The sequence below is a fragment of the Trichomycterus rosablanca genome, chromosome 8 (assembly GCF_030014385.1).
Source record: "Trichomycterus rosablanca isolate fTriRos1 chromosome 8, fTriRos1.hap1, whole genome shotgun sequence".
NCBI classification, from domain to species: Eukaryota; Metazoa; Chordata; class Actinopteri; order Siluriformes; family Trichomycteridae; genus Trichomycterus; species Trichomycterus rosablanca.
In genome coordinates, this window is record NC_085995.1 from 34,496,345 (window position 1) to 34,521,377 (window position 25,033).

A 25,033-nucleotide genomic window follows, 5' to 3' on the forward strand; every position below is an offset into this window, starting at 1 on the left:
ACTGGGTGTTTAAAATCAAATATAAAAATTATTCTGTGAAAAATTACTGTGTTTAAAAACTCCATCAGCATTGCTGTGTCTGATCCACTCATACCAGCACAACACACACTAACACACCACCACCATGTCAGTGTCACTGCAGTACTGAGAATGATCCACCACCCAAATAATACCTGCTCTGTGGGGGTCCTGACCATTGAAGAACAGCATAAAAGGGCGCTAACAAAGCATGCAGAGAAACAGATGGACTACAGTCAGTAATTGTAGAACTACCAAGTGCTTCTATATGGTAAGTGGAGCTGATAACATGGACAGTGAGTGTAGAAACGAGGTGGTTTTAATGTTATGGCTGATCAGTGTAGATTGTTGTTTAAAGCCACGCAGTTTTATGGGTTTAGTTGGCTTCACTGCTGCATAAGAAACCTAAATCATGATTTGGACCATGACCCATACTCTATCCCACCATGCAGTTTGAACAGAACATTTACACACTTCTTTGCACAAAGAATGCAATTCAATTAACAATTAGAAAATTATTTGCTGTGCAATATGTGCACTGGAGGTTAACTTTGTGCTGCAAAACAATGGCTAGTGAACTGAACCACATCTTAAACAACTGAACCAAATGGGAATCCAGTTTGAATTAAGCTCCAGTGTCAAACAGGTACGAGTTTTAAAAAGCATGTGGGCAAAGACTTCAGCATTTTCAATGCTGTTAATAGCTTTTGTGCAAATTTTCCACAGACCCCAAATCTTAATTCAGGTGGCAGCTGGCCTTGTTAAACCAGTGTTACACGTTGGGGTTATTGAGTTTTCAAGCGTTTTTCTACTTGGCATCAAGTGTTCCTGGAGTTCTATCTGGATTCACTGCAACCCTGACTGGGATGAAACAGTTATGGAAAATCTGATCGATTGAAAGGCAAAATTTGTTGAGTTTAGTCAGCAAATATTAGTAATTGTAAAAGTAATCACACCACTTATTACATGAATGTATTAAAATATTTAATTTAAATAAATATTTGCACCAAATTTAAATAAATAGCTGCACTAAGTCTTATAAAGGTTTGTAAAATATTTCTTAATATATTATATGGGTGGCACGGTGGGTATAAGGGGACAGTTGGGAATTTGCATGTTCTCCCCGTGTCTGTGTGGGTTTTCTCCGGGAGCTCCGGTTTCCTTCCACAATCCAAAGACATGCAAGTGAGGTGAATTGAAGATACAAAATTGTCTAGGACTGTGTTTGACATTAAACTTGTGAACTGATGAACCGTGTGGGCAGTTGTAGCCTAGTGGTAAAGGTACTGGACTAGTAATCAGAAGATTGCTGATTCAAACCCCACCACAGCCAGGTTGCCACTGTTGGGCCCTTGAGCAAGGCCCTTAACCCTCAATGGCTTAGAATGTATAATGTAAGTCACTTTGAATAAAAGCGTCTGCTAAATGCTGAAAATGTAAATGTAAACCTTGTGTACTGAGTAGCTACAGTTTCTGTCATGAATGTAACCGACGTTAAATCCTAATAATAAATAAATAATATACAGTAGATTCTTGAGTTACAAACGGTTTACCATACAAACTATACACATATACAGTGGGGCCAAAAAGTATTTAGTCAGCCACTGATTGTGCAAGTTCTCCTACTTAGATGAGAGAGGTCTGTAATTTTCATCATAGGTACACTTCAACTATGAGAGACAAAATGATAAAAAAAAATCCAGGAAATCACATTGTAGGATTTTTAAAGAATTTATTTGTAAATTATGGTGGAAAATAAGTATTTGGTCACCCACAAACAAGCAAGATTTCTGGCTCTCACAGACCTGTAACTTCTTCTTTAAGAAGCTCTTCTGTCCTCCACTCATTACCTGTATTAATGGCACCTGTTTGACCTCGATATCTGTATAAAAGACACCTGTCCACAGCCTCAAACAGTCAGACTCCAAACTCAACCATGGCCAAGCTGTCGAAGGACACCAGGAAGAAAATTGTAGACCTGCACCAGGCTGGGAAGAGTGAATCTACAATAGGCAAGCAGGTTGGTGTGAATAAATCAACTGTGGGAGCAATTGTAAGAAAATGGAAGACATACAAGACCACTGATAATCTCCCTCGATCTGGGGCCCCACGCAAGATCTCATCCCGTGGGGTCAAAATGATCATGAGAACGGTGAGCAAAAATCCCAGAACTACACTGAGGGACCTGATGAATGACCTGCAGAGAGCTGGGACCTAAGTAACAAAGGCTACCATCAGTAACCCACTACGCCGAGAGGGACTCAAATCCTGCAGTGCCAGGCGTGTCCCCCTGCTTAAGCCAGTACATGTCCAGGCCCGTCTGAAGTTTGCCAGAGAGCATATGGATGATCCAGAAGAGGATTGGGAGAATATCATGTGGTCAGATGAAACCAAAATGGAACTTTTTGGTAAAAACTCAACTCGTCGTGTTTGGAGGAAGAAGAATGCTGAGTTGAACACCATACCTACTGTGAAGCATGGGAGCGGAAACATGTTGTTTTTCTGCAAAGGGGACAGGACGACTGATCTGTGTTAAGGGAAGAATGAACGAGGCCATGTATCGTGAGATTTTAAGCCAAAACCTCCTTCCATCAGTGAGAGCATTGAAGATGGAACATGGCTGGGTCTTCCAGCATGACAATGATCCCAAACACACCGCTCGGGCAACGAAGAAGTGGCTCCGTAAAAAGCATTTCAAGGTCCTGGAGTGGCCTAGCCAGTCTCCAGACCTCAACCCCATAGAAAATTTGTGGATTGTGGAAATTTGTGGAGAAGTCCGTGTTGCTCAGCGACAGCCCCAAAACATCACTGCTCTAGAGGAGATCTGCATTGAGGAATGGGCCAAAATACCCGCTACAGTGTGTGTAAACCTGGTGAAGACTTACAGGAAACGTTTGACCTCTGTCATTGTCAACAAAGGTTATGTTACAAAGTATTGAGTTGAAATTTTGTTATTGACCAAATACTTATTTTCCACCATAATTTACAAATAAATTCTTTAAAAATCCTACAATGTGATTTCCTGGATTTTTTTTTCTCATTTTGTCTCTCATAGTTGAAGTGTACCTATGATGAAAATTACAGACCTCTCTCATCTTTCTAAGTAGGAGAACCTGCACAATCAGTGGCTGACTAAATACTTTTTGGCCCCACTGTATATAATTCTCTATATATACACAGTGAGTGAACATTCGGACAGCAAACTGTGTTTTTCCTGTGTTTTCTTTATATTTTGTAAAATTCAATATTAAAATGTCCTCAAAGAAGGTGCAGAGGAAGTGCAGTGGTGAGAAAATGAAAAAAAATAATCACTATTTGTTGTTGTATAATTACTCCTGCCAGTAGCTGTCACTGTGTATCAGACAGAGGGGACAGTGAGTGAGAGAGAAGAAGTAACTCAGCTGAGTAAAGTATTCTTTCTTTTGTGCAATTACATCTACAAAATACAACACTATTGAAATAAAGAAGGAAATAATAGAGAAGTATGAGAGTTATCAGCACACGTACTGAAATGTGATGTGTGTGTTTTTATGTACAGTTGTATTGTTTATTACAGGATTGTCTATTCTATAATTTAAGATTTAAGGGAGAATATACTTGTGAGGTCTAGCATGGATTAATTCTATTTACATTATTTCTTATGGTTTAACTAACGAACATTTTCACTGTGGGTCCGATTCACTTGGCAATTGTCCATTGCAGGGCAAACACACACACACACACACACACACACACACACACACACACACACACAGAGTAGCTCCATTCGGGGACCGTGGAAGGAAACCCACACAGGGAGAACATGCAAACTCCACACAGAAAAGACTTGGACCACTCCATCTCGACATCGAACTCAGGGCTTTCTTACGGTGATGAGACAGTGCTACCCACCGTGCCTCCCAACAGAAGTTCAAAGTCCTATAAATAAACCATAATATTAAAAAGACTGCAGTCTGATTGTATTATATGCAGGTGTTTTTTTATATTCCTATGTTTAAAAGCCAGCAAAGTTCTGAATGTTGATACTTGATTCTATTAACTTTTTAGCCCATGGTTAAACATTACTGTTGATAGCTGAGAGCTGGAACCACTCCCCGTCTCTGAAGTTCTGTCATGTCAGTGCAGGATGTACCTTCATCCATGCGTTTGGAAACGCAGACTTTGATTTAGGATTTCATTTAACAATAAAAATGAGAAACCACCGGATTGTAAAAGCTCTGTGCATTCTAATAATCGCTGTTATTTTTATGTATTCTGTTTCCCATTTTACTCATTTGTCCACACAGCTTTCTCTGCACCTGAGTCTGCACAAGATCAGGAGCGCAAACGAGGAAATTATTTTAAAGACACTGGAAGGAAATGAAAAGCTACTCAATAAAATAGGTAAGTTGTTTTGGTCTTTGAATGATCGGATTTTATTTGATAATGGGCTGTTATGTTAGGCAATGAGCCTAAATCACAATCGCCTTAGTAGGCTATAACCATTTAATGTGCGTACAAGAGTGAAACAGCAGTCCATGGCTGTGCGTAAAGTAGCTTATATTTATTTGCAGGCACGTTATCTGTAGAATGTCAGCGCATAGTTTTAACACTTGGAATACTAGGATTAGGATCAACAAGACTGTTTAGGACTAAAGTCAATATTTAAATTATTTGCCCCAACAATAGCAGTTTTACCCGGTGCGTCTTGATGTATCCACTGATTTATGGAATCATTCAGCGTTGCTTTCACGGTCTGTGCAACACCAACACAAAGGCAGCTGTTCTGTAACTTATGATTGAATTGTGAGTTTTAAAAAATTTATTTTATCTAATATAAACATCTTGATTTAGTCACCATACCCTAAATCTATAAGCATATAATTTAATTTGAATGATTGGTTTTATACATCTGTTAGCAATGTGTGTGGCTGAAACACTGTTGGCATATAGTGTATACACACCTTTGCTCAAATTTTCCCCTTGCTGATGATTGATTTAGGGGATTTTGCCTTTGTGTTTATGTATTCTATAGAGAAAAAAATATATTAAATAGAAACATGCTTTAATTACATTTTGTTGGTAGACTGGTGTTAATAATTGGGATACTCATACTTTAGTAAAGATTTGTGTCATTTTGGAATAAATATGTTTTAAATAAATATTTTTCTTAAAACCCAGAATATTTTAAAGCCGACTGTGTGTTTGTGCTCATGTTCAGTTTCAGTAAATCATTTTTTAAATTATTTTAATGTGACTGAATATTATACTGAAATAAATCTAAACAAAAGGCCAAAAACAGGACTTGTTTAGACTGATGAATTAAATGTTTTTTAGTCCAGTTGCTTTTGTTTCCACAGCTGAAACTTTGGAGCTGAGTATTCAAAAAGCAAACTGCAAGCAAACCGATGAACTGCAGGCTGCAAAAGCAGAGCTGACAAGGCGGGTGAACAAGTTGTTTCCAGACTCTAATTTGTTCAGAGTATGGGGAGGTGATCTTTCTGAGCAGGAGCAGAAGATAGCTGAGAACCTTTTCAAGCTTTATGGTTATAATGTGTTCCTTAGTGACAAATTACCACTCAACAGGACACTACCGGACACTCGAGACTCCAGGTGATTTAAAACGTTCATAAAATAATTCCATTTTGTCCTGTAAGTATCTCTACAAAATCTGTAGCATATGAGGTGTTTGTTTATTGTTTGTTTATTAGGAAATTAATGTCATATTTTACACTTTGGTTACATTCGTTACATTTTCGGCGTTTAACAGACGCCTTTATCCAAAGCGACTTACAGTACTTTGTTAGGTTACAGTTTGAGCAATTGAGGGTTAAGGGTCTTGCTCAAGGGCACAAACAGCAGCAACCTGGCAGTGGTGGGGCATGAACCTTCTGTTTACTAGTCCAGTAGCTTAACCGCTAGGCTACAACTGCCCTCAAGACACAAGGTTCATCAGTTATATACCAGGTTATATCAAACACAGTCTTGGACAATTTAGTATCTCCAATTCACCTCACTTGCATGTCTTTGGACTGTGGGAGGAAACCGGAGCACCCGGAGGAAACCCACACGGACACGGGGAGAACATGCAAACTCCACACATAAAGGACCCGGACCGCCCCACCTGGGGGGCATTTCATAATGTCCATCTTGTTTGTGCTTAATGCCATCCTTCAATTTTGTCAAGAAGTGGAGATATTCTTGAGAGATAGTTCCTTCCTCTGCAACTCTTTCCCAGAAATCAGATTCTGGAGCTGCGATTATATCAGTCGTAGTGATGTCTTTGATTTTAGTCTTACAAACATAGTGGGGTGGCACGGTGGCTAAGTGGGTAGCACTGTCTCCTCACAGCAAGAAGGTCCTGGGTTCGAACCCTAGGTGGGGCGATCCGGGTCCTTTCTGTGTGGAGTTTGCATGTTCTCCCCGTGTCTGCGTGGGTTTCTTCCGGGTGCTCCGGTTTCCTCCCACAGTCCAAAGATATGCAAGTGAGGTGAATTGGAGACACTAAATTGTACATGGCTGTGTTCGATATAACCTTGTGAACTGATGAATCTTGTGTATCGAGTAACTACTGTTCCTGTCATGAATGTAGCCAAAGAGTGTCAAACATGACTTTAAAATCCAAATAAACAAACAATATAAACATAGTGAACCTCCTTCTTGAGCTTGACCAATGGTTGAGGGGCAGGTGTCACTTGCTTCACGATGATATGATGACTTGTTCCGATTGAGTCACCGTAGTATTCGCACGGATCACCATAGCTTATTATGCTCCAACCTAAGTAAGTTTTCTGAGCAAAGGGCTGACTTCCTTCACCATAAACAACTTTTCTAGGCATAAGTGCTTGTGGGCAATTATATCCAATTAATAACCCAATTTCACAGTCTGTCTGTGGAGCAATGTTTCCTGCAAGATGCTCTAAATGAAGCCATCCCTTAGCAGTCTCTGGAGTAGGAATGTGTGCACGATTAGCAGGGATAAATTCACAACTATACACTGTTGGTGTCGTGATCTTCTTAGATGAATATAATCCCCTTACTTGTAGGTCTTTGAGTCTTTTACAGGGTACAATTGTTGTCTTGGCTGCCATTGTAGACAGTTTCAGTTTGACCTGTTTCGTGTTCGTATTCAGAACGTCTGCTACTTCATCAAGAATAATTGAAGTGTCACTTTGTGTGTCTAATAGGGTTTCTAACAGGGTTTCAGCATATTTGTGTTCTTGAACTGTTGTTTACTTAAACTAGAGCAGTGGTTCTCAAACTTTTTTCTGTCACGCCCCCCTTTGGAAGATGAATATCTGCAATCCCCCCCCCCCAAAAAAAAACCCCCCTGAAAAAATAGGCCGATTTTAACTGTGTTGAAATAACTTGAAACCACGTTTGACATATCACTGAACTGCTCCTTCAATCAGTCTGCTATTTCAAAAATAAAATATGCAAACACTTTACAAAAAAAGATAACATAGTTGAATATGTGCCAAAAAACTAATTTGTGAGAGTTTAAGTCTTATCACTGTATTAGTGGCTATTTTTCTTTTTATCCCTGTCAAATACCTCTCTGTTCTGTACATCTAGACCAGAGGTTTACACACTTTCATGGCTTGAGATCTACTGTTTCAGTCTACAGGTCACCACCATCTACTTTTTAAGGTCGGACTCATTATTTAAAAAAAAAAAAAAAAGCTTTGAAGCTTTTTAAATGCACTTCAGTTCCTGTATTGATATTCAGCATTACAGAGCAAGTGACTGAATCACACTGACCTTATTCTGATGATTTGCTCAGGAGCCGCTGATGCTCAAGCAGTTTTTGAGGTGTTCATCAGTAAGGATGGACCCATATTTAGACTTCATTATTTTCATGTGGGAAGTAGGTTGATGCGAAAAAGCTGTCAAATATGTGGCAGTCACATATGTGGAAGTTCCAAATTGTCCAGCAGGGACCCTTGACTTCATATGAATAAAGGTTAAAATTTCTCCATCAGAAAACGTTGAACAGGGTGGGCCATAAGTTTCCATACAAAGAAAAAATAAACATTGTTTTTATATATATATATATATATTAGGGCTGTCGAAGTTAACGCGATAATAACGCATTAACGCAATCTCAATTTAACGCAATTAAAAAAATTAGTGCCGTTAACGCAAATTCTAGTTCATGTTGAGACGACTGGTAGAACAAACGTTTTAATGTCGGACTTGGCACCGTTGTTTATTTGCGGTTTGTTAAAATAATATAACTAACGTTGTAGTGATGCACTTGCATAATAAAGAAATAAATACACGCTATATTCACAAGTTGTCGGGAGCAAAACACTTTATTACTTCTGTTATTGTACCGAAAAGCACAGCTGAGTCAAGCACGCGAGTCCATGAACTATGGAAGCCCCAAAGGGTCAGAACACACTCACTTCGTGTAGAAACGTCCATACTACAGTATATACAGTATCTATATGTATGTATTTGCATATGTGTACTTGAGTATGTGTGTATGTATTTGCATATGTGAATATGTATGTACAGTGTATCACAAAAGTGAGTACACCCCTCACATTTCTGCAAATATTTCATTATATCTTTTCATGGGACAACACTATAGACATGAAACTTGGATATAACTTAGAGTAGTCAGTGTACAACTTGTATAGCAGTGTAGATTTACTGTCTTCTGAAAATAACTCAACACACAGCCATTAATGTCTAAATAGCTGGCAACATAAGTGAGTACACCCCACAGTGAACATGTCCAAATTGTGCCCAAATGTGTCGTTGTCCCTCCCTGGTGTCATGTGTCAAGGTCCCAGGTGTAAATGGGGAGCAGGGCTGTTAAATTTGGTGTTTTGGGTACAATTCTCTCATACTGGCCACTGGATATTCAACATGGCACCTCATGGCAAAGAACTCTCTGAGGATGTGAGAAATAGAATTGTTGCTCTCCACAAAGATGGCCTGGGCTATAAGAAGATTGCTAACACCCTGAAACTGAGCTACAGCATGGTGGCCAAGGTCATACAGCGGTTTTCCAGGACAGGTTCCACTCGGAACAGGCTTCGCCAGGGTCGACCAAAGAAGTTGAGTCCACGTGTTCGGCGTCATATCCAGAGGTTGGCTTTAAAAAATAGACACATGAGTGCTGCCAGCATTGCTGCAGAGGTTGAAGACGTGGGAGGTCAGCCTGTCAGTGCTCAGACCATACGCCGCACACTGCATCAACTCGGTCTGCATGGTCGTCATCCCAGAAGGAAGCTGACGCACAAGAAAGCCCGCAAACAGTTTGCTGAAGACAAGCAGTTCAAGAACATGGATTACTGGAATGCCCTGTGGTCTGACGAGACCAAGATAAACTTGTTTGGCTCAGATGGTGTCCAGCATGTGTGGCGGCGCCCTGGTGAGAAGTACCAAGACAACTGTATCTTGCCTACAGTCAAGCATGGTGGTGGTAGCATCATGGTCTTGGGCTGCATGAGTGCTGCAGGCACTGGGGAGCTGCAGTTTGTTGAGGGAAACATGAATTCCAACATGTACTGTGACATTCTGAAACAGAGCATGATCCCCTCCCTTCGAAAACTGGGCCTCATGCCAGTTTTCCAACAGGATAACGACCCCAAACACAACCTCCAAGATGACAACTGCCTTGCTGAGGAAGCTGAAGGTAAAGGTGATGGACTAAACCCAATTGAGCACCTGTGGCACATCCTCAAGTGGAAGGTGGAGGAGTTCAAGGTGTCTAACATCCACCAGCTCCGTGATGTCATCATGGAGGAGTGGAAGAGGATTCCAGTAGCAACCTGTGCATCTCTGGTGAATTCCATGCCCAGGAGGGTTAAGGCAGTGCTGGATAATCATGGTGGTCAAACAAAATATTGACACTTTGGGCACAATTTGGACATGTTCACTGTGGGGTGTACTCACTTATGTTGCCAGCCATTTAGACATTAATGGCTGTGTGTTGAGTTATTTTCAGAAGACAGTAAATCTACACTGCTATACAAGTTGTACACTGACTACTCTAAGTTATATCCAAGTTTCATGTCTATAGTGTTGTCCCATGAAAAGATATAATAAAATATTTGCAGAAATGTGAGGGGTGTACTCACTTTTGTGATACACTGTATATGGGTATTTACATGTGTGAATATGTATGTATATGGGTATATATGTGCATGTACTGTATATATATGTGGCTATATTGGCCTAATTGTGCAATATTGTCACGTCACTTTACTATTTAATAATCTGATAGTTTAATTACTATTCAATTTTTACACTAGCAATATACCTCATGCATCATGCATTTGTTTTGTTTTTGTACTGTTATTTATTTGTTGTATTATGCTACTGGGGCTTTAATTTCCTTCAGGATCAATAAAGTGTCTATCTATCTATCTATCTATCTTATCTTATCTTATCTTATCTTATCTTATCTTATCTTATCTTATCTTATCTTATCTTATCTTATCTTATCTTATCTTATCTTATCTTATCTTATCTTATCTTATCTTATCTTATCTTATCTTATCTTATCTTATCTTATCTTATCTTATCTATCTTATCTTATCTTATCTTATCTTATCTTAATCAAACCATTGTCACGATACAACCACAGAAAAGTCTGTTACAAAAACTCCCTTACAGTTTCTCTTGTCCCAGCAGTTTTTAACATAAGTACATTTAGCATAAAATGTGTTCACCATTTTAATTGTAACATTTCACTTAAAAATCCTTCTTTTCTATAACATTTACACAGATTTTTTTTTAATGCGATTAATCGCGATTAACTACATGAAATTCTGAGATTAATCGCGATTAAAAATTTTAATCGTTTGACAGCCCTAATATACAGTGTATCACAAAAGTGAGTACACCCCTCACATTTCTGCAGATATTTAAGTATATCTTTTCATGGGACAACACTGACAAAATGACACTTTGACACAATGAAAAGTAGTCTGTGTGCAGCTTATATAACAGTGTAAATTTATTCTTCCCTCAAAATAACTCAATATACAGCCATTAATGTCTAAACCACCAGCAACAAAAGTGAGTACACCCCTAAGAGACTACACCCCTAAATGTCCAAATTGAGCACTGCTTGTCATTTTCCCTCCAAAATGTCATGTGATTTGTTAGTGTTACTAGGTCTCAAGTGTGCATAGGGAGCAGGTGTGTTCAATTTAGTAGTACAGCTCTCACACTCTCTCATACTGGTCACTGAAATTTCCAACATGGCACCTCATGGCAAAGAACTCTCTGAGGATCTTAAAAGACGAATTGTTGCGCTACATGAAGATGGCCAAGGCTACAAGAAGATTGCCAACACCCTGAAACTGAGCTGCAGCACAGTGGCCAAGATCATCCAGCGTTTTAAAAGAGCAGGGTCCACTCAGAACAGACCTCGCGTTGGTCGTCCAAAGAAGCTGAGTGCACGTGCTCAGCGTCACATGCAACTGCTGTCTTTGAAAGATAGGCGCAGGAGTGCTGTCAGCATTGCTGCAGAGATTGAAAAGGTGGGGGGTCAGCCTGTCAGTGCTCAGACCATACGCCGCACACTACATCAAATTGGTCTGCATGGCTGTCACCCCAGAAGGAAGCCTCTTCTGAAGTCTCTACACAAGAAAGCCCACAAACAGTTTGCTGAAGACATGTCAACAAAGGACATGGATTACTGGAACCATGTCCTATGGTCTGATGAGACCAAGATTAATTTGTTTGGTTCAGATGGTCTCAAGCATGTGTGGCGGCAATCAGGTGAGGAGTACAAAGATAAGTGTGTCATGCCTACAGTCAAGCATGGTGGTGGGAATGCCATGGTCTGGGGCTGCATGAGTGCAGCAGGTGTTGGGGAGTTACATTTCATTGAGGGACACATGAACTCCAATATGTACTGTGAAATACTGAAGCAGAGCATGATCCCCTCCCTCCGGAAACTGGTTCGCAGGGCAGTGTTCCAGCATGATAATGACCCCAAACACACCTCTAAGACGACCACTGCTTTATTGAAGAGGCTGAGGGTAAAGGTGATGGACTGGCCAAGCATGTCTCCAGACCTAAACCCAATAGAACATCTTTGGGGCATCCTCAAGCGGAAGGTGGAGGAGCGCAAAGTCTCGAATATCCGCCAGCTCCGTGATGTCGTCATGGAGGAGTGGAAAAGCATTCCAGTGGCAACCTGTGAAGCTCTGGTAAACTCCATGCCCAGGAGAGTTAAGGCAGTTCTGGGAAATAATGGTGGCCACACAAAATATTGACACTTCAGGAACTTTCACTAAGGGGTGTACTCACTTTTGTTGCCGGTGGTTTAGACATTAATGGCTGTATATCGAGTTATTTTGAGGGAAGAATAAATTTACACTGTTATATAAGCTGCACCACTCTGTTGGACACAGCATTCTTGACTTCTTGTGATTGTGCTGTCTGTGATTCACTTTCCTTGCTCAGGTATCTGTACTAACTTTCGTGACTTCTTCGAACAATCTTCATGCAGACATGTAGGGTGATGTTTTGAGAAAGTGTCACAGACTCAGCTCTTGGATTGATGGCCAGGTTTTAAACAACCAAAACACATGTTCTCACTCTTAATAAACTTGACTCGGTCAGCAACTGTCTTCTTTACGAATTTGTGACACTTGTGTAAGCTGTGTCCAACTTTCTTACAAAACACACACGTGACTGTGCTCCTTTCATCAACATTGGTCATGAAGGTGTTAGCACTTATCTTTTTGCATTTGACATTCTTTGCCTTGTCAGGCTCAACTTGTCGTATCGTATTGTCCAGACCTGAACCCCATTGAGAATCTTTGGGGTGTGCTGGAGAATACTTTGCGCAGTGGTCCAACTCTGCAACTCTGGACAAAAATAAATGTTGTGACATTGCAGAAGCTTGTGGAAACGATGCCACAGCGAATGCATGCCGCAATCAAAGCTAAAGGCGGTCCAACAAAATATTAGAGTGTGTGACCTTTTTTTTGGCCAGGCAGTGTATATATTTGTTGAGGGGGGCCCAAAAATTTTATTGCACTGGGGCCCATGAGCTCCTAGTTACACCACACAGAGTTTCTTACATTTACTTTGACTTCTATTTCATTGCAGACAGGATGAACCTGAGATGTTTCATGTTTTGTCTCTGGTCGACTTCATTTCATTTATTACTAAACGTTCCTGCATTTCAGGTCTGCAACACATTCCAAAAAAAGTTGGGACAGTAAAGCGTTTACCACTTTGTAATGTTGCCATTCCTTTTCACCACACTTAAAATACATTTTGGCACCAAGGAGACCAAGCGATTTAGTGTAGAGGGAGAAATATGCAAATCCCTTCCAATCTTTCTTTGTGGTACATTGTTTTAAAAAAATTTCAATAATTTTCTCACAACATTTGTTGATAAACTGGAGAACATCTGGCCATCTTTGCTCATTAAAGACTCAACATTTTCTGGATGCTGCCAAACCATGATTGCAATCACCTGTTCACATCGAATCACATCATTATTTTGTTTTTGCACCTCATTGCTAACCTTAATTGTAAGAAACACTGCATTTATTTTATTTGCATTTTCCATACTGTCCCAACTTTTTCTGATTTGGGGTTCAGATTTTTTAGATTTAGATTTAGATTTAGATTTTCAAACTATTGTGTTAGTAATGATAATCCTACAAGCTTAAATCAGTCAATTGAACCAGAATGACACTGAAATTTTAATATGCAATAAAGAGACCCAACAATATGTTTTCATCAAAGCAATTCACTGAGTATTATTCCATTTAAAAAGACAGAACCTCAGTTACTGGGATGGTGCAGTAGTCTAATGCGCTAGCCCACTACTACTCAGACCACTAGTTTAAAGAACTGGTCTAGACACCAGTGGCAGGCACCTAAGAGTAGTCAGCTGTCTAAAAGTACTCTTAGGGCTCAGCAACACATTGAATTCACAAAATGCCATAAAATACTACTTAAAATAGTAAAATCCAGATGTCTAAAATCCCAGCTTTATTACTTTAAAATTCAAAAGACTGGGAAATAATGGGATTTAACCAGAAAAATACATAACAATAAGCCATGTTCAATCAGGAAAAACATCAGTACTTGTCTGACATTTGCAATAAAGGCACCTTGATGATTCCCAGACCTATTGCAATAAAGCCTATGGCCAAACAAAAATAAAATGTAATTTTCCTAAACAGCAAGTGTCCCGTAGTGTGTAGGAAAAAAACAAATACATAGTTTGTATTGAAAATGTTGTGGTGTGCCGCATGTACTTTGCTGGGAACGGCAGGTTCCGAAGGTTCCTGAATTGTCATATTGTAACATCTAGTTTACAGGTCTGTGCTATCCCTGTTCTATCCACCTCCTTCTTTGTGGGCTGCAGATATTTTTTGTGTCTATTTTTTTTTTCTTCTATTAATTTGGACACCTCTTTTATTTGTAAATTTTCCTTTTTTGTTGTTGTGGCTTTTAACCACAGTGTAGATCTACCATGAATAAAACATCTTGCACCTGGGTTCCTTTTGATTCTTGCATCAGCTCACAATTCAGTAGAAAGGAGTCCATCAGCTTTGTTGTATCTGATCCACTCATACCAGCACAACATACACGAACACACCACCACCATGTCATTGTCACTGCAGTGCTGAGAATCATCCACCACCTAAATAATACCTGCTCTGTGGTGGTCCTGTGGGGGTCCTGACCATTGACAAACAGGGTGAAAGCAGGCTAAAAAACTATGTAGAGAAACAGATGGACTACAGTCAGTAATTGTAGAACTACAAAGTGTTTCTATATGGTAAGTGGAGCTGGTAAAATGGATAATGTGTGTAGAAACAAGGAGGTGGTTTTAATGTTATGGCTGATTGGTGTATTTTGTTTAATTAACTCAAACTGTAGGTATTTATGTATAATTTGGAATGAAAGGTCAATTGAATTAATCAAAATTGTTCTTATTTAATGTTTCAGGATCATGGAATTGATATAGGAGATGTGACAGAAAGAAAAAAACTGAGAGAGCGTCTGCAGTGTAAACCATTCAAATGGTACCTGGAGAACGTCTATCCAGAATTAGACCCCTGGGACAATGTAGTTGGCTATGGTGTAGTAAGCAATATATATTTCTCTTTTAAGCACACTCATCTTTAGAATAAGTGGAACCCTACAGCTATGCTTCTTTTACCATACTTTTTACTGTGTTGGCGGAAAAATCTTTCACTCAGGTTTATTAATCTTGTTTTTTTTAATCCTCTTTAATATTATAACAGTAAACATGGGCATTTTAGGTGTGTAGCTATTGTCTTATTTAACACTTTTTTGTCTCAATTAGTTTGTAAGTTCTTTAATGCCTCAGTGTTAATAACCAACCAAGGGAAATGGGGCTCTACACCAATCAGCCATAACATTAAAACCACCTCACTGTCCATTTTATCAGCTTCACTTACCATATAGAAACACTTTGTAGTTCTACAATTATTAACTGTAGTTCATCTGTTTCTCTACATACTTTTTAAGGTTACTTTCACCCTGTTCTTCAATGGTCAGGACCCCCACATGACCACTACAGAGCAGGTATTATTTAGGTGGTGGATGATTCTCAGCGCTGCAGTGACACTGACATAATGGTGGTGGTGTGTTACATTTACATTTTTACATTTACATTTTCGGCATTTAGCAGACGCTTTTATCCAAAGCGACTTACAATTATGACAGAACACAATTTTTGAGCAATTGAGGGTTAAGGGCCTTGCTCAGGGGCCCAACAGTGGCAACTTGGTGGTAATGAGGCTTGAACCAGCAACCTTTTGATTACTGGTCCAGTACCTTAACCACTGAGCTATCACTGTTAGTGTGTGTTGTGCTGGTATGAGTGGTAAGAGTTTTTAAATACCATGTCCACTCACTGTCCACTCTATTAGACACTCCTACCTAGTTGGTCCACTTTGTAGATGTACAAAAAAAAGTCAGAGACGATCGCTCATCTATTGCTGCTGTTTGAGTTGGTCATCTTCTAGACCTTCATCAGTGGTCACAGGATGCTGCTCACAGGACGCTGTTGGCTGGATATATTTTTGGTTGGTGGACTATTCTCAGTCCAGCAGGGACAGTGAGGTGTTTAAAAACTCCAGCAGTGCTGCTGTGTCTGATCCAATCATACCAGCACAACACACACTAACACACCACCACCATGTCAGTGTCACTGCAGTGCTGAGAATGATCCACCACCCAAATAATACCTACCCTGGCCTGTAGAGTCCTAGCCATTGAAGGACAAAGCATGTAGAGAAACAGATGGACTGCTGTCAGTAATTGTAGAACTACAAAGTGCTTCTATATGGTAAGTGAAGCTGATAAATGGACAGTGAGTTTAGAAATAAGGAGGTGGTTTTAATGTTATGGCTGATCGGTGTATATACAGTATATTTTACCCCAGTTAAACAGGAAGTATTTAATTACCACTTTAGAATTCCTAAGTACGTTAGTTAACTAAAAAATGTAAAAAAAAAAAATACAGTATGTAAGAGCATACATCAGTTACATTTTGTTAATACCATTTGTTGGTTCATTCGTTTGTTTGTTTATTCATTCATTCATTGTCTGTTCCACCGCTTTATCCAGGTTAGGCTCAAAGTGGATCTGGTTTACTGGCCATAAGGCAGGAAACACCCCAATTAGGGCACCGTTCCATCACACACATTCACACAGACTCACATCTAAGGATGTTTCGAATAGGTCCAATTAGCCTGACTGCATGAGTTGGACTTTTGGGCACAGATGGGTCTGAACAATGACCTTAGTTGAAGCTAAATGGCTTAAGGACAACAAAGTGAATGTAATGGAGTGGTCATCACAAAGACAGACTTCAATCCCATAGAAAATATATGGGCAGAACTGTAAAGGTGTGGGCAAGAACGAAGGCCTACAAACCTGACTTAGTTACGCCAGTTCTGTCCTGAGGAATGGGCCAAAACTCAAAGCAACTTATTGTGAGAAGGCTCCCTGAAACCCAAGTTAAACAATTTGAAGGCAATGCTACCAAATACTAACCATGTGCATGTAAACTTCTGAGCCACTGGGAATGTGATGAAAGAAGTAAAAGCTAAAAGAAAAATCATCTCTGGTATTTATCTGACATTTCACATCCTTAAAATATAGTAGTAATCCTGACTGACCTAAAAGAGGTAATGTGGGCATGGGCTGATGCTGGACTAGTAATCATAAGGTTGCTGGTTCAAGCCTCACCACCACCACTGTTGGGCCCCTGAGCAAGGTCCTTAATCCTCAATTGCTCAAACTGTATTCAGTAACAGTTATAAGTCGCTTTGGATAAAAGCATCTCCTAAATGCTGAAAATGTAAATGAATGTGTACTGGGTGTACTTGTACTGAGTTTGAATGTATTTGGCTAAGGGGTATGCAAACTTATTGTCATGCATTTGTATATTTTTGTTTATTTAAACAGGTACGCAATGACCTATTAGAAAATAACTGCATTGATCAGGGTCCTGTTCCTGGCAGTATACCTATTTTTTATCAATGCCATTTTTCAGCCCCTCAGGTATGTATAAAGAAAGATCACATCTTTATTTGGGTTATGATTTATGGTATTGGATAAACTTTTTATATGTTTGATATGTACATTTTTGTGTACAGCTCTGTTACTATAGGAGGAGTGGGGAGTTTTACATTGGGGGCATCAAATCTCACAGGTACAACAGTAACCGCTGCCTGGTGGACCCTGGTCAAGGGGCCACACCTGCATTGCATGACTGTAAAATGGCCAAGGCAAAAGGATTTCATATGCACTGGGACTTTAAACAGGTATTTTCTCTTGTTATTATCAGTGATAATTAAGAGGCATTGCACTGCACCATTATTCATTTACCTCTACCTAAAACTAGTCTATCATTGTTTAACTTCATTTCCATCCACTCATATCTGTAGCATATAAGCAATAACAACACACAGTGAAACTGACATTTTTCTGAACAGAAATAAACATCAAAAATTAAACTTAAATAGAGTAAGATTAATGCAATTTTACTGTTATTCTAACAATGGTCTTCTTCATTTAAAATGTAGTTTACATGAATGTCAGGCACCCAAACATCTGCACATAGATTTTAATTATGAACAAGTATTTAGATAAATATATAATAAATGAGTAATATGAGGTTTTAGTTCATGTCTGAAAACAGAAATTGGGGGATTCTCAAACTGCAAAGAATAAACATGCTCTTTGTTAGACCTTAAAAGTGTAAAAACAATCAATAAACTTCAATACATCCAAACTTCTGCAACAAGAGTGCTCATGTACAACAAAAATCTGCCCATATCACCCTGTTTCTTTACGAGCTGCACTGGCGGCTGGTAATGTTATGTTTCAATTACAATATACTGCTCATTACATTCAAAGCTCTTCATGGTCTGGCTCCAGCAAATCTGGTCCTCTGGTGGCAGGTTTCTCACTGTTCCTCATACTAGACTCTTTATTGGGAGGCAGATCTTATAGTGCTACAGAACCTAAGCTCTGGAACTCCTTGCTTCAATCTCTTCATGGCTGTTCCTCTGTCTCCTCTTTTAGGTCTCTCTTGAAGAAATTTCTTTTTAATCAGTATTTTTCTCACTGTCCTCCTTCTGTCTGGGTTTTTTCTGTCTCGCCCCCCTTCTCTTGTAAAACGACCTTGAGGACCTTAAAAGGCGCTATACAAATTAAACTTATTATTATCGTAAAACCATCCTAAGGTACATAATTTTAATTATTAGATAGATAGATAGATAGATAGATAGATAGATAGATAGATAGATAGATAGATAGATAGATAGATAGATAGATAGATAGATAGATAGATAGATAGATAGATAGATAGATAGATAGATAGATAGATTTAGCATTATGCAATGTACATATACACCAATCAGCCATAACATTAAAACCACCTCCTTGTTTCTACACTCACTGTCCATTTTATCAGCTCCACTTACCATATAGAAGTACTTTGTAGTTTTACAATTACTGATTGTAGTCCATATGTTTCTCTGCATGCTGTGTTAGCCCCCTTTTCATGCTGTTCTTCAATGGTCAGGACCACTACAGAGCAGGTATTATTTAGGTGGTGGATCATTCTCAGCACTGCAGTGACACTGACATGGTGGTGGTGTGTTAGTGTGTGTTGTGCTGGTATGAGTGGATCAGACACAGCAGCGCTGATGGAGTTTTTATACACCTCACTGTCACTGCTGGACTGAGAATAGTCCACCAACCATAAATATATCCAGCCAACAGCGCCCCGTGGGCAGCAGCCTGTGACCACTGATGAGGGTCTAGAAGATGACCAACTCAAACAGCAGCAATAGATGAGTGATCGTCTCTGATATTACATCTACATGGTGAACCAACTAGGTAGGTCTAATAGAGTGGACAGTGAGTGGACACAGTATTTAAAAACACCAGCAGCGCTGCTGTGTCTGATCCACTCACACCAGCACAACACACACTAACACACCACCACCATGTCAGTGTCATTGCAGTGTCACTGCACTGCACCACCTAAATAATACCTGCTCTGTGGTGGTCCTGACCATTAAAGAACAGGGTGAAAGCAGGCTAAAAAGGTATGTAGAGAAGCAGATGGACTACAGTCAGTAATTGTAGAACTACAAAGTGCTTCTATGTGGTAAGTGGAGCTGATAAAATGAACAATGTGTGTAGAAACAAGGAGGTGGTTTTAATGTTACAGCTGATCAGTGTATGTAAATAATCCATTAGTGCCTCAAAGTGTTCAGTACATTTTGTTAGCACTCATGGACTTTTAGCTCATTACAAACTGAAAGAAATGAGCTACATTTGGGTTCATTGTAAAAGTGTAAATGTAATTTTTGACTGAAATATTTTTTTATGGTGAGGTCCCTCTTTTTCCCTCAGGGTCATGCAATAAGGAATAAAGACACAGGACGATGTCTGGAAATTGCTCAAGGAGTGGAGATGTGGTACGAGCTTGTCATTCAGACTTGCAGTGGCCAACAATGGAGAATACAGCATGTTGCTGAAGAATTTTAACTACAACCATAATTGCCTTATTTATTTACAGACCAAAGAATGTAACACAAGAAATAATGTACACTAAAAGATCCAAAGAATGTGTTACAACCACAACCACTACTAACAGGTGTAAAAAGTAATAAAGACATGGTTTTACAAGTTTGGTATAGAGTAACTTCAGTGTTTTGCACAGACCCATGACCTCAACACTATTAAACATGTCATGTCATGTAACTACAAACACCTTTGGCACTACAGGTCATGACCTTAGCTGTAAGCAGTAAATACAGTAATTGCACTCATTAGAACATAAAAAACAGCCGCTCAGGTGGCGCAGCGGGGCTGGGGCTGGATTCTGAGTACGTAGTATCGAATCTAGCTCTGCTTCACCGGTTCGAAGCTAAGTGGCTGTATGAGCAACGATTGGCCGGTTGCTCAGTTGGGGGGTGGGACAAAGAACCGGATGTGGGTCTCTCCCTGTGAGAATGCGATTACGACCTCTGGCAGCTGATTAGAGGTGCCTGCACAGGAGATGAGGAAGAGTGCCCTTAGGATGTGTCTCTCCGCATGCAACGCTAGGTGGCGCCAAACTCATAAAATGTGTGGGTGGCATCCGGCTGCTGCTCATGTTTCGGAGGGGATATGGGTTAGCTTCAATCTCCTCAGTCAGGGCAGGGTTCGGCATAGACAGAGAGGAAGCACGATGCAAACTGAACAATTGGATGTGCTAAAAAGGGGGAGAAAAAGGGAAAAAAAGAACATAAAAAACAATGATTTCATAACTTAGTTATATCTTTATCAGCACTGTTTTCTTTCACTCATACCATGGACAGTATTAAGTTCTATGTCACTAATAATTTACTGTAACAAAATATAATGCACACAAGATTGTTGTAACTGGTAATAAGTACATGCCAAAATCTTACATTTAAATTGCTAATCTATTTACATTTTACTTTATTATAATTTGCAAAACCTTTGCAGCACAGGTCCTTAATTCTGGCATACATGTTAGGGTACACATAGTTACCCAAGCACATTCAGTCCTCCTGATACAAATGCAAAGTCTAATTTAAAGTTTATTAATTATTGATGTTTTTACTTTTTGCTTTTTGTGTTGTTGGTACTATAATAGTGCTGAATGTTTACTGAACATCTACCATATTTAACCCAAAATGATTACAATGGTACCTTGTAACTCAACGTCCCTTAAACTCAAAATCTTTGAAACTCATCACCCTTCGTCAAGAAATGTGTGCCCTTAAACTCAACGTTTCCCTTAAACTCAAGGTGTTCAGTTTTTTTATTTTTTTATTTATTTATTGCCACTCAGGTGGTGCAGCGGTAAAGTATGCTAGCGCACCAGAGAGTTCGAATACATCGAATCTCAGATCTGCCTTTCTGACTGGGCTGGGCAGCAGCATGAACAACGATTGGCTGTTGTTCAGGGTTAGAGGGTAAAAGACGTCGGATCATAGGTCCTCATAACTGGTGCAACTGCGGACCCTGCTGGCTGACTGATGGCGCCTGCACAGGGCTGAGGAATAATGCTGATAGGGGTGTGGCACTCCATACACGGTGCTAGTCAGTGTATGAACTCGACTCGTGCCTGTGAAAAATGCAGTCTGTATCGACTGTACATGCCGGAGGGGGCGTATACAGTATGTCAGTTGAGAGGCGTCCTCAGTCAGCAGTGAAGGGTCTAATTAGTATAAAGGATGCAATCAGGGTAATTATACACAAGTAGATTAGGGGAGAAAAATTTAGGGAAAAGTGGGGAAAAATAGAAAATTAAAAAAAAAATTATTTATTTAATTTCAAATTAACAATGAATTGTCGCTTTGTTCAGCACTCGACTTGAGCGGTGCGCTAATTCGTCATCAAAGTGTGCACATGAGACAAATCTGCATTTGTGTAAAATAACCATTCACTCTGAAAGCTACACATGTATCTGTGTTTATCTGAATTTTCCTTATTGTTTTACTTTTAAACTTGTGTTACAGCTCAAGGTTCTGAGAAAATGTAAAAATCAGCTTTAAGGGAAAAATTCCTTGAAACTCAATGCCTTTTAAACTTAACGTCAGTCCCAGAACCAACTGACGTGGAGTTTCAAGGTACCACTGTACTTTAATCCTTAAATGTTTTGCCTTAAAGACAAGTGCTTGTTTTAAAAAGGGAAACCTAGACATAATTGAAGAAACACTAAGCTCTACTCTGGTAACCCCAGATTTGTGAACCACATGCAATTTCAATATTCTAAACTGGTTTTGGAAACAAAAATCAAATGCTACATTAAATGGAAATTAAGGTGGCCATGTTTAAATATCGTTCTTAGTGGGGTTAAGTAGTGAATGTTTTATAAGAATATTTAGATTTTTTAATATTGTATAATAATTTTTTCATGCTTTGCTATACCCGGCGGCATGGTGGCTCGGTGGGTAGCACTGTTGCCTAACAGCAAGAAAGTCCTGGGTGTGATTCCCAGGTGGAGTGGTCTGGGTCCTTTCTGTGTGAAGTTTGCATGTTCTTCTCGTGTCTTTGTGGGTTTCCAAAGATGTGCAGTCAAATACCAAAATTGCCCTTATATACACGATCCGGAATAACATTAAAACCACCTCCTTGTTTCTACACTCACTGTCCAATTTATCAGCTCCACTTACCATATAGAAGCACTTGTAGTTCTACAATTACTGACTGTAGTCCATTTGTTTCTCTTCATGCTTTTTTAACCTTTCACCCTGTTCTTCAATGGTCAGGACCACCACAGAGTAGGTATTATTTAGGTGGTGGATCATTCTCAGCACTGCAGTGACACTGACATGGTGGTGGTGTGTTCGTGTGTGTTGTGCTGGTATGAGTGGATCAGACACAGCAGCGCTGCTGGAGTTTTTAAATATCGTGTCCACTCACTGTCCACTCTATTAGCACTCCTACCTAGTTGGTCCACCCGGTAGATGTTAAGTCAGAGACGATCGCTCATCTATTGCTGCTGTTTGAGGTGGTCATTTTCTAGATCTTCATCAGTGGTCACAGGATGCTGCCCACAGGACGCTATTGGCAGGATATTTTTTGTTGGTGGACTATTCTCAGTCCAGCAGTGACAGTGAGGTGTTTAAAAACTCCAGCTGTGCTGCTGTGTCTGATCCAATCATACCAGCACAACACACACCACCACCATGTCAGTGTCACTGCAGTGCTGAGAATGATCCACCACCTAAATAATACCTGCTCTGTGGTGGTCCTTAACATATACCTTTAGATTCATGAGAATCATACATAAAGACAAGTGCTTGTTTTATAGGGAGTGTCCTAGACAGGCTTATGCAAACTTTAACATTCTTAACTCAGTAAATACCTGGCAATCCTTAAATATGAAATGTAAACTGACTGTAATGGTTGTAGTTCAAAAGGGCCGTGCAGAGAACAAGCTGCCCAGAAAATGTACACACCCTGCCAAGGTCTGGATACAAATCAATCAAATGCTATAGTCAAACACTCCTGCCAAATCTCTCAGGGGGGGCAATTGTTGCGATGATGGCCAAGGTGACCCGTTCAATGGGTAAATTAAAGCTTAAATAATTAACATCTTAAGTCATCTGTCAGTTTGCCCTCACAAATAACTTTGAACATGGAGTGAGAGAGAGAGAAAAACTTTACAATTAATCATAAAATTAAGTAAAGCCTCACACTAACAATTTAATTCAGTCTTCATCAGCATTTTATTTTAGGTGCTGGCTGCTCCAACTATAGGGTTGCCAACTGTCAGAACTGGAAATAAGGAACACCCTGGGCTGGTGGGTTGGCGGAGGGCAGAAGGTGGGGGGTGGCAGGTGTTTACCTGAGCGGGGGGTAGGCGGTTAGGGTTGCACCTATAAAGAATATAACGGGTCATACAGTTTTATTTAGGCTGTTAAACATTTATTATTTTCATTCTTTATAATAATAAATCAGAACCATATTTTAGGCAAAACAACATAAAGAACATCATGTAACATTTCTTCTCAATGGTGTAAACAACATTTTTACATGATCCATCTTCACACTGACATGCAGCCCCGGTTCTGGACTGCGTTGCTTAGGGGGCAGTGAGAAAAGTACCGGCCCTGCGTGTGTTACTTTACTTTCGCCCTACACACGGCGTTACTAAGACTAATCTGCAGCGTTGCTCTCCCATTGATAAATATACGGAACACCTCGTTTAGTTTCCAAATAAGGAACGATTACGTGTGACGCAGGCACGTACAGTGTATCACAAAAGTGAGTACACCCCTCACATTTCTGCAGATATTTAAGTATATCTTTTCATGGGACAACACTGACAAAATGACACTTTGACACAATGAAAAGTAGTCTGTGTGCAGCTTATATAACAGTGTACATTTATTCTTCCCTCAAAATAACTCAATATACAGCCATTAATGTCTAAACCACCGGCAACAAAAGTGAGTACACCCCTAAGAGACTACACCCCTAAATGTCCAAATTGAGCACTGCTTGTCATTTTCCCTCCAAAATGTCATGTGACCTAGTGTTACTAGGTCTCAGGTGTGCATAGGGAGCAGGTGTGTTCAATTTAGTAGTACAGCTCTCACACTCTCTCATACTGGTCACTGAAAGTTCCAACATGGCACCTCATGGCAAAGAACTCTCTGAGGATCTTAAAAGACGAATTGTTGCGCTACAAGAAGATTGCCAACACCCTGAAACTGAGCTGCAGCACAGTGGCCAAGATCATCCAGCGTTTTAAAAGAGCAGGGTCCACTCAGAACAGACCTCGCGTTGGTCGTCCAAAGAAGCTGAGTGCACGTGCTCAGCGTCACATCCAACTGCTGTCTTTGAAAGATAGGCGCAGGAGTGCTGTCAGCATTGCTGCAGAGATTGAAAAGGTGGGGGGTCAGCCTGTCAGTGCTCAGACCATACGCCGCACACTACATCAAATTGGTCTGCATGGCTGTCACCCCAGAAGGAAGCCTCTTCTGAAGTCTCTACACAAGAAAGCCCGCAAACAGTTTGC

The 25,033-nt window shown here is 39.9% G+C and overlaps 1 protein-coding gene across 1 annotated transcript; it reads left to right on the plus strand.

The window, feature by feature from the left end:
• The first annotated feature begins 625 nt into the window (after nucleotides 1-625).
• Nucleotides 626-20,161, plus strand: LOC134318729 (probable polypeptide N-acetylgalactosaminyltransferase 8). Its single transcript, XM_062999660.1, has 8 exons — nucleotides 626-664; nucleotides 4,305-4,455; nucleotides 5,358-5,610; nucleotides 7,573-7,579; nucleotides 14,947-15,084; nucleotides 17,440-17,535; nucleotides 17,631-17,798; nucleotides 19,903-20,161. The coding sequence occupies exons 1-8, from the start codon at nucleotides 626-628 to the stop codon at nucleotides 20,035-20,037; spliced, it is 987 nt and encodes a 328-aa protein (XP_062855730.1). The 3' UTR covers nucleotides 20,038-20,161.
• The last annotated feature ends 4,872 nt before the right edge of the window (nucleotides 20,162-25,033 follow it).

What these genes read in the sequence shown, in the direction of transcription:
- LOC134318729 (XM_062999660.1), top strand. Translation starts at nt 626, where the DNA reads ATGGGAATCCAGTTTGAATTAAGCTCCAGTGTCAAACAG. An exon ending in TAAGCTCCAGTGTCAAACAG is followed by an intron (nt 665 to 4,304) that starts GTACGAGTTTTA and finishes TTGTCCACACAG; the next exon opens with CTTTCTCTGCACCTGAGTCT. An exon ending in ATGTAGTTGGCTATGGTGTA is followed by an intron (nt 15,085 to 17,439) that starts GTAAGCAATATA and finishes TTATTTAAACAG; the next exon opens with GTACGCAATGACCTATTAGA.